Below are 11,092 nucleotides of genomic sequence, written 5' to 3' on the forward strand. Positions count from 1 at the left end.
GATTAGCTGCCTCCTGCACAGCCCCTACTGCGGTTGTGCCCGCAACCAAGGTGCATGCCCTTGACTAGAATCAAACCAAACCTGGGACCCTTCAGTCCACAGGCCGACGCTCTATCCACCAAGCCAAACTGTCTAGGGCAAAGTTTTTTTAAAAAATAACTTGCCTAAGCAAAGCAACAAGTGATCTGTAGATTTGAAAAAAATGTTAGGTACTCTAATAAAGAAGTTTTGTAGTTTTCTATTTCAGCCTAGCTCCATCTGACCTGTGATTGTTAGTTTAAACATTTAGTCAGTACATGTGTCTAATTTAATATTGTTAAGTAACCTGGAAAATACCATGGGTACTTAACTGGTTAAATTAAATTTCCAGATGAAAAACAAGGTTGGCTATCTTGTTTGGATTGGTATTTTGAAATATCAGTATAAGAGTATTATTGTTGGTTTAGTGTTATCCTTAGAAAATTAATGCAATTAAGGAAGGTATGATATAATTTATTTCATAAGTTATATCATAAAGCAGTTTAATAATGGTGTGGATTTAAGGCTGTGGTAATTCATGAAAATACACAGGAGTTTTTAATATTTTTAAATCTTAAAAAATAAAATGACATTTGGATTGACACCTTACAGGTGATGTGGCAGTGAAAATGTTGAATGTGACAGCACCTACACCTCAGCAGTTACAGGCCTTCAAGAATGAAGTAGGAGTACTCAGGTGAGTTAGTATGAACTATTGTTTTCCAGAGACAGTATCTTCTTTCACTCCTGTTTTCCAGTGGTTGCCACTGTTTGCTATACTTACTCAAAATGGATAAAAAGAGTTTGAGTAGATTTTAACTTTAACCATATTCTTTTAAGTGTTATGCAATATTATATTGTACAGCTGATTGGAGAATTAAGCTTAGAATGGATTAATGTAGTATTCTGATTATGAAAAATAATACTTCCACTTATGTAAATAATACTCCCAAGATTCTTACCAGAACACATTTAGATACTACGTCATGCCCTGGAACTTGAGGAACATTAACAAACTGCAGTATGTATAGGCAAGGACAACTAAATGGGGACGATTCTAGAACTGCAGGGGAGGCAAAGTAATAAACAGAACTGAGGATATTGGGTCCATAGAAAGCTCTTATGTTCCATAAAGACTCTTAGCCCAGAGAGCACAACAGGGAAGCCAGTGGGGAAGTCGTAGGAAAATGATTCTTTCTTAACCAAAAATCTAAAACTAGAACCACTTAAAAAAAAGGGCAGGGGAGGAATAGTGATGAACTTTCCATAATTGAAGGTATTTAAGCAACGTCTAGTTGCCTGTTTAGTATATTTAAAAAGATATTTCTGAAAAGAGTAGAATGTTAAACTAGACAATTACTAAAATCTCTTCTAAATTTTTCCTTCTTTTGCCTTTTTTAAAATACCTTTTTCTGACAAAAATCTTACTGATAAGTAGACTTCTTTGGCCTTTTTTAAAGATTTGCTGAAGTTTATCGACATTTAGTGTTTACTTTCGCATTTCTTTTTATAGGAAAACTCGACATGTAAATATTCTACTCTTCATGGGCTATTCAACAAAGCCACAACTGGCTATTGTTACCCAGTGGTGTGAGGGCTCCAGCTTATATCACCATCTCCACATCATTGAGACCAAATTTGAGATGATCAAACTTATAGATATTGCACGGCAGACTGCACAGGGCATGGAGTAAGTTCCATTCTGTTAAATCTCTTGTAAATTACTTTTGAAGACCATTGAGGGTGTTTTAAAGATTTCAGCTGATAATCTTTTAGATTGTTTTTTAAATTACTGTCTAACAACATATAGACACTTTTAACTAATGGCTTGTAATATGATACTAAGAAATAGTCTGTTTTACAGTCTTCAAAACGTACAAAGTATTTAATAATAAATATGTGACTGCAAATTTATGTTCTGCATGCAGTGATTTAGCTAAGCAGTAATGGTTCAGAAAATAAAAAGGCGAGCAAAAGACCACTAAAAATCATTAGCAGTTATAGAAGAATATAAAATAATTGTTAGTTATTCTTTCAAATTATTTTCTACAAGTTCCCATATTTTCATTTGCATACAATAAAGTAAAATGAAAATCTATATTCTGGTCCTTTGTGAGGATTTCAAGTTGAGTTGTTCATATCCACTGAATTATGCTCTGTAATTTAAAAGATAAAAGTAACTTTATAAAATTTACCATAGGCCAGAATTTGAATCTGTTCAAATCTGAAAGGTTATATTAAAATTTTTAAGAGTAAATCATAGTAAATATAGTGAACATTGTGAGAGAGACAAAGCTAACTCCCCACCCCCCACTTCCACCACCCTGCTCCAAGCACACGCCCTCCTCAGGGCCTTTGTACTTGTTATTTTCTCTTTGGTATACTCATGCCACAAATATCCGTGGAGCTTTCTCCCCATGTCTCTCTTCAAATGTCACCTTTTAATAAAAGCCTTCTCTGATCACCTTACATCAGCGATTTTCAACCAGTGAGCTGCAAGAGATTTAAAACATGCAATACCAAAACATGCACCGACCTCTTTTCCTTTAGATTATCAAGTAAAAAAAGTTCAGCCAACACAATAGCCATTCAGTGTGAATAAATCAAAGTTATACCTTTGTTTTTGTCAGATTGCAAAAAATATATTTTTTGGTGTGCTGAAGAATTTTAGTAGCTTATGTGTGCCATAAGATGAAAATGGTTGAAAATCACTGCCTTATATAATTAACTAATATTCCTACCCTACCCTGTCACTCTCTGCACCCCTATCTTTGTTTTTGTATTTTTAACACCCAACTCCATATGACATATTAGTTTATTGTCTGACATTCCCACTAGAATAGAAGCTATATGAGAGCAGGGGCTTTGTTTTGTTCATTGTTTTATCCCTAATGCCTAGCACAGGGCCTGGCCTATGATAGGTACTCAGAATTTTTTCTGTGAAATAAAAAGTTAAGGATTAACTGAGTATTATCGTTAAGGTCACCCTTTAGAAAAAAGAACCCAAATCCTTCTCATGCCAAAATTGAGAAATGTCAAGGAAAGGAAAAATAGTCCACAAAGTAATAAAAGGATATCAGAGGGGGAAAAGCTTTTGCTATAAACAGAGGCAGCAAAGAATAGTAATGAAAATTATTTTTAGAAACAGTGATGGGGCAGTCAAATGCCAGTATTGATTAAGACAAGAAATGACAGTAGAGAAGAACACTATCAAATTGGAATAGTTCTGTAGTCTGGGGAATAGTTGGTGAATGGAGCAATATTTTTCCATTGCTTTCAGTTTGGGATCTGTAAGTGTAAACCCTTGAAGTCTATTTATCTACTCTGAAATACTTTGCTTGCATTTTAAGTAGCAATCAATATACAATGAGTATACCTGGCTATGAATGTAGAACATGGCTCTATGTGTAGCGTTTACCAGGGGGGAATGGAGGTGGGAAGGAGGATGAGGACAGCAAAGGGGGTAAAATACAAGGTGATGGAAGGAGACTAGGTATTGAATGGTGAGCACACAATAGAGTGTGCAGATGTCATATTATAAAATCACACACCTGAAATTTATATAATGTGATTAGCCATTGTTACCTCAATAAATTTAATTTTTTTTAAATTAATTAATTAAAAGAAAAAATCTCCATTTCCAGTGTATCCAAAAGAATAAAATACTTAGGAATAAGTTTTACCAAGGAGATTAAAGAGTGTACTCTAAAAGAATAAAACATTGCTGAAATAAATTAAAGAAAACAAATGAAGTTTGGGATAATAAAAAAGTTTTGATAGATGGTGGTGGGTGCACAACATTGCGAGTGTACTTAATGTCACTGAATTGTACACGTAAAAATGTTAAAATGGGAAGTTTTATGACATATATATAGATATATACACATATATCTATATCTAGGTATAGATATAGATATAGATATAGTGTCCCAAAAAATGTCTACACACACTTTGAATAATTATAAACAAGAGTTTATTAATACATATTTCATTTTCAAAATTGAGCTATCAGCTTTAAAGTGTGTATACATTTGAGGGGGAGGTACCCTATAGTTTACCACAATGAAGCTAAAAATAGAATAAATAAAATAGCTATGTGGGCTTCAGGTAAGATGACAGATTTATGCTATCTTTTGAAACTCCACTGAAACTATAATAAAGGATTCTTTTTTTAAAGCATAAACATATAAGGTTGGAGATAACAGAAAGGAAATAATAGCAACAACATCTTATAAGCTAGAAAACAAATGGAGAAATAATCATGGACTTAATAAAAAAGCGAAATCATTAGTTGGCCATGGAGAAATGAAAACTAACCTGATTTAACCACAGAATCCTCAAAAGTCTCAAGAATTGGCAGTGCTAGGTATTTCTGGAGGAGGGAGAGGACATAAATGAAAAGGCCTATCTGGAAAACTCAAATCTCATCTGCTTTGTGCACTGGGTGACTGTCCCATCCCTACCCTGGCAGTAGGCTGAAAGTTTATTCTCTAGAGAGAGAAAAACAATTATCTCTGGACTGGGGATATGAAATGGGCACTTTATTAGAAATAGGGCTGACTCCTTACTGAACAATGAATAGGGAGTTCCTCAGCACTCTCTTTTCATTTGGTTCCCAGAATGCTAGCAGCTAAACTCTCCCCTTCACACAAAACATTGGAAGAGTCTTCTGTGAAGAATCTTACCAACTGAGAGGAAAGACCCAAAGGTGGTGACTTCAGGAAGTCCATCTAGATCCGTGGTCGGCAAACTGCGGCTCGCGAGCCACGTGCGGCTCTTTGGCCTCTTGAGTGTGGCTCTTCCTAAGCCTTAGGAGTACCCTAATTAAGTTAATAACAATGTACCTACCTATATAGTTTAAGTTTAAAAAATTTGGCTCTCAAAAGAAATTTCAGTCGTTGTACTGTTGATTTTTGGCTCTGTTGACTAATGAGTTTGCTGACCACTGACCTAGATCACTGTATAGGGAAGTTCAAAAACAGCCCAACTATATGCTAAAGCTTTCAGACAGCTTTTTAGTCCTTCACTCAGTCTGCAATCATCTCTGGCTCACAACAGACATCAGAGGGAAAGTCTCTGATGCCCATGCGAAAGACCAAACCAATGGGGGAAGGGGGAAGGCAACTAGGAATAAACAAACAATGCAAGGAAAGAAATACCCCTCCCCGCAAAAACTGTCAGTTTTCTCAGCTGTAAAAGGAGGTTTTTCTATCCATGAACTAAGAAAAGATGCTTTAAAATAAACTTTTGATAACAAAAAAAGTTTAAATGTTGATATTTATAATTATTTATTGTTGAAAGTATTACATATGTCCCTTTTCAAAACATATTTTATATTGGATTTTTAAAGTCATACAATCATTTATATGTAAAAGTATTTTTAAGTAAGGATTAGAAGGCACACACCAAGCTCAATCAATAGTGGTTGTCTCCAGGAATGGCACAAGGGGTCAAGTTGGAGGCAGCTGTCAAGCAGAAGTGTTTTAGCTTTACCTGTAACATTATGATTATCTTTTAATAAAAATGATTCTACAGTTATGTTTTACTTTCATAACCTTTTTACAAGTATAAACTTAAAAAAAAACAGGAGGCAAATGTGTAAAGAAATTAACAGGATTGATTATGGTGAGACTGAGTGAACTCTACATTGTTTTTTGTTGCAGTTTTTCTTAATTTCAAAATAAAAGTAATTTTGAAAATGTGAACATAAGTAACCACCAGTAATCTACCATCAAGAGAGACTTACCATTAATATTTTTGTGTATTGTGTATTATTTCACAATTCATTATTTTAATATTAAACACAATGGTTTGTTGTTGTTGTTGTTAAATATGGAATCCTACTGGTGTTGCCCTTTTTCACTAATTCTTATTTTAAACATCTTTACTGGTCAAGACTCCAGCTCTGCTACATACTGATAACTCTCTCCCTCTTTTTAAAATACCAACTATGTTCTATGGTTTTTTATATATATTGTAATGTATTTAGTGATTATAGTACTTACTACATGCCAGACATTGCTCTGTGTACTTTATATATACAACCTCATTTAAACCTCAACAACCCTGTGAAATAGATCCTATTATTAGCCTCATTTTACTGATGAAGAAATTAGGGTATGGAAAGGTCAAGTAACTTGCCCCAGGCACTTATGTGTCAGAGTGCATTCCCTTAACCTTTTACGCCATGCTGTTTCTCCAATTTAGTCAGTCCTTTCAACAACCTTAAGTGGGCCCTTAATGTCTTACAGTGGAAAGTCATACTTTCCTCATACTTTCCGTTCTATAGCTTTTTGTCTCCTAGACACTATCACTTCCTCTGACCTCCAACCTCTAACACCTGTTATCCAAGAACAGTCAGCTTGCCATTTCACTAAGAATTAGAAGCATCCACCACAACATTAATCTACCTACTACCTACATTCAAGTTCAGTTTTCTGTCTTATCACTAAGAGTAAAAGCCAGTCCTTCCAGTTTGTGTACTAGATCCCATCCCTTTTCCCTACTCACTGAGGTCTTTTAAGCAGATCTTCCCTGTTCACCATCAGGTTTGCCTTTTCTACTGGATTTTCTTCCATTTTAAAACATTTTTCTTATAATACATATTTGGGAGAATATTGACAATTGTTGAATCTAGGTGGAAGGCATCTGGTTGCTTATTGTACCGTTCTTTCAGCTTTTCTCTGTGCTTAAAAATTTCATAATACAAAAGTTGTGGAGGTCCCTCCCTTATTCCCACTTCCCCCTCAAGCTATCACCTCATTCCTCTTCTTTTCTTTACAGTAAAACTTTTCAAAAGAGTTGTTGCTACTCAGTCTCTTGATTTATCTTCACTTTTATCTTAGACCCCACTCCAATCAGTTTTACCCCCACCCTACACTAAAATATCTCCTAATAAGGTAGTTGCCATGTGGCTACATCCATTGTTCAATTCTCAGTTCTCAATCTGTTTGATCTATCAAAAACATGAAGTTGATCTCATCCTTCTTCATGAAACATGTTCTTATTCATTGATGAGAGAGAGAGAGAGAGAGAGAGAGAGAGAGAGAGAGAGAGAGAGAGAGAGAGAGAGAGAGAGAGAGAGAGAGAGAGAGAGAGAGAGAGAGAGAGAGAGAGAGAGAGAGAGAGAGAGAGAGAGAGAGATTTGTTTCACTTATTTATGCATTCATTGGTTGATTCTTGTATGTGCCCTGACCAGGGATCAAACCCATACCCTTGGTGTATCGGGATGATGCTCGAACCAACTGAGCTACCTGGCCAGGGCTATGAAACACATTCTTTTTTTTTTTTTAATCCTCCTGCAAGGATATGTTTGCTTGTATCTTCTTTTGAGAGAGAGAGAAAGAGAGAGAGAGGGGAGGGGGAGGAGGGGGAGTAGGAGGAGGACTGCTTTAAAATATATTCTTCTGATTTTTCTTCCTTCTTAATATCTGTTCTTTCTCATCTGGTTCTTCTTCAATCTGTAACCTCTCTAAATGTTGGAATACTCCAGGAATCTCCTTTCCCTAGATTCCATCCACCTTCATGGCTTGACACACCATTTAATTACCATTGCTGTGCCAGTCTCCAGCCAATTCATTTCCTCTGATTTCCAGATGTCATATCCAACTGCTCAACATTTCCACTTGTCTATTGAGCATCTCAAATTTTATGTGTCTAAAACTGAGGTCCTGATCTTTTTTTCTCAAGCCTGGTCTTCATACATTCTTTTCATCTCAGTAGTAGGCAGCTCTGTTCTTTCCGTCACTTAAGTCTAACATTTTGTAATTATCTTTGACTCCTCTCTTTCTCACATTACATAATCAATCTCTTATCAACTCCTGTTGGTTCTAGCTCTAAATATATCTAGAATCTTACAACTTCTCATCACTTATTTTTCTATCACTCTGATTCAAGCCACCATTAGCTCTTGTCTGGATAGTGCCTGCTTTCATCCTTACCCACCTTCATTTTATTCTCAACACAGCAGCCAGAGTGATTCTTTTAAGACTTAGGTCAGCCCAGCCAGCGTGGCTTAGTGGTTGAGCATTGACCTATGAACCAGGAGGTTACAGTTTGATTCCCACTCAGGGCACATGCCCGGGGTGCAGGCTTGATCCCGTGTGGGGTGTGCAAGAGGCAGCTGGTCAATGATTCTCTCTCATCATTGATGTTTCTCTCTCTCTCCCTTCCTCTCTAAAATCAATAAAAATATTTTTTAATAAAAAGACTTAGGTCATATTGTGGTGGTAAACACACAATACAGTGTACAGATGGTGTGTGTGGAATTGTGTACCTGAAACCTGTATAATTTTATTAACCAGTGTCACCCCAATAAATTCAATAAGAATTAAAAAAGAAAAAAAAAACTACTTAGGTCAGATTATGTTGCTTCTCTGCTGCAGTGTCTCCACATTTCACTCTGAAAAGAAACCAAAGTCCTTACAATGGGCCTTTCTCAGTGTGACCACCACCACTATCCTTCCTCTTCCACTGCCTTTTCTGTTGCTTCTCATCTCGTTTGCTGTTCTTGTCCCTCATATTCCCTCTCTTCCAAACTACAGTTTGCCATCTTAGCATCCTTAGAACATGGTAAGCACATGCCTGTTGGGCTTTGCCTTGCTAGTCCCTCTGCCTGCTGTGTTTCTTATCCCACATCTGCATGACTCTCCCTCCCTTCTAAATCTTTACTCAAAATGTTATTTGAAAAGAGTCCCTTCCTGGCCTAAAATTACAATCACTTGCAACTTAGTATTTCCTGTTCTCCACCTATCGAATACTTTCATTTTCTACTGGTATATATTTTATTTTCTGTCTTCCATACTAAAATGTAAGCCCCTCGAGGGTAGAGATTTCTGCTTTGTCTTCAAAACTTACAACACTTGTGGCTCACTGGTGAGTGGCCTTTTAGTAAACATGTTAAAAGGAAGACAGGACCCACAGAGGTAAACAATATTATCTCCATTTTACAGGTTAGAAATACAGAGCTTAGTGAAATTGTGTAATGTATCCAGAGTCATTTGGCTAGTAAGTGACATAGCTAGAATTCAAACCCAGATCTGTGTGCTCAGAATCCATGCCCTTTTCACTATGCCTCTGTGGCCAAGACACTTAAGTCCTTGGGCCCCAGTTTTCCCATCAGCATAAGTGGAATTGTTATCATTTTGCTTGCTTCACAAAGAATTATGATAGTTATGAAACCAAATGATACAAAAATATTCTGAAGACTTTAAAATGCCTTAGCCAGTTTGGCTCAGTGGATAGAGCGTTGGCCTACAGACTGAAAGGTCCCCAGGTTTGATTCTGGTCAAGGGCACATACCTGGGTTGCGGGCTTGATCACCAGTCGGGGGTGTGCAGGAGGCAGCTGCTCAATGATTCTCTCCCATCATTGATGTTTCTGTCTCTCCCTCTCTTTTCCTCTCTGAAATCAATAAAAATCTATTTTAAAATAAATAAAATATTGTACATGTACAAGAGCTGGTTGTAATTCTGTTTTCTTATAAAAGTTTTATAGTGTTTGCTTTTAGTTTTTTTCTAGGAGTTTTAGGGTTTCAAGTCTTACATTCAAGTGGAAGATGAAGATGAGAATTTCACTCTAGTGTGTGTTGATCAGATCAAATCTAGAGTATTGTATTTACTTTGGGGGTATTATGTTATGCCCTAAAAAGAATGTTGAAAGGCTGAATCTTGGATAAGAGTTTGAAAGAAGCAACATAGAGAACAAATTTTACTAGGTGATTTCCAAGCCTTAAGATTAAATGATTCTGTAGGTAGACATTATATTTCTTCAAGGAAGGTGACTCCTAAGAGAAACCTATCATGCCCTATCGGGTTTGCCTCAGTGGATAGAGCGTCGGCCTGCGGACTGAAAGGTCCCAGGTGCAATGCCGGTCAAGGGCATGTACCTTGGTTGCGGGCACATCCCCAGTATGGAGTGTGCAGGAGGCAGCTGATCCATGTTTCTCTCTCATCGATGTTTCTAACTCTCTATCTCTCTCCCTTCCTCTCTGTAAAAAATCAATAAAATATATATTTTTTTTAAAAAAAAGAGAAACCTATCAAGATTATGATACTCATATAATTTGTAGCATTTTTTTTTATTTCTTAGTACTTTTGTAAAGCTGTAAGTTTCTCATTAACATCTTAGAAAGGTAAGAAGGAGGTAATTTAATTGTCCTAAATAACAGACTTGTGTATCAGCTGCAGCAAGTAAAGTTCATTTACTCTTGTTTCCCTTTCTACCCTCAACCAGTTATGTGTTATTTTTTTTTATGGCTGGTAGGTGCTTAGGAAGTTGTGTTCTAGTGTCAGTCTGTGTAGCAATTACTCTGGAACATTATATTATGTGGGAATTGGGATATGCTATTCATCCCATTTTTTTTGGCTGGGGGATTTCAGTCCCTTTCCAATCTTCAATTATTATATAGACCTGGATTTCTGTTCTTTTGCTGCTTTTGTTATAGAGATGTTACAGAAAGAGATTTATTAAATGAGATAAAAGTTAGAAAAGCAGATTTTAAACAACAAAAGATTACACATTATATTTCTTCAAGGAAGGTGACTCCTAAGAGAAACCTATCATGCTCTAACCGGTTTGGCTCAGTGGATAGAGTGTCGGCCTGCAGACTGAAAGGTCCCAGGTTCAATGAGGTAATGTTATTTCAATTTGCAGCTATATGCAACTTTGACCTATAATAGGTTTATGCTAAACAATTTTTAGTAGGCTAGCTCAGCAATCATATTTATATCTTAATTATCAAGTATTTTCTTGATCAGAAATTTTCTCTCAGCTCTCTAGTTATATTTCTATCTACTGTATTCTCACTATATTTCTTTGTATCAGATCTGTTGAAAAGATTGACACCATCCATCAAGAACACCTTTATCTTCCCTTGTTGTACCTTCATCATGCCACCATGTTTTCCACCCATGAACCACACATTTTTTTGTTTGTTTTTAAATCTTTATTGTTCAGATTATTACAATTGTGTCTTTTTTCTCCCCATAGTTCCCCTCCACCCGGTTCCCACTCCACTCTCTGCCCTTACCCGCCCCCCACTGTCCTCATCCATAGGTGTACGATTTTTGTCCCG

At 36.4% G+C, this 11,092-nt stretch overlaps 1 protein-coding gene across 1 annotated transcript in view; it reads left to right on the forward strand.

Moving 5' to 3' along the window:
- The window catches only part of BRAF (B-Raf proto-oncogene, serine/threonine kinase), a 100,644-nt gene that overhangs the window by 65,491 nt on the left and 24,061 nt on the right, over positions 1–11,092 (forward strand). Inside the window, exons 16-17 of the mRNA XM_015572684.1 lie at positions 631–715; positions 1,532–1,708. Coding sequence (XP_015428170.1) covers positions 631–715; positions 1,532–1,708 — 262 coding nt within the window. The remainder of the gene's footprint in view (positions 1–630; positions 716–1,531; positions 1,709–11,092) is intronic.

Source organism: Myotis davidii, unplaced genomic scaffold, assembly GCF_000327345.1.
Source record: "Myotis davidii unplaced genomic scaffold, ASM32734v1 scaffold329, whole genome shotgun sequence".
Classification (NCBI taxonomy): Eukaryota; Metazoa; Chordata; class Mammalia; order Chiroptera; family Vespertilionidae; genus Myotis; species Myotis davidii.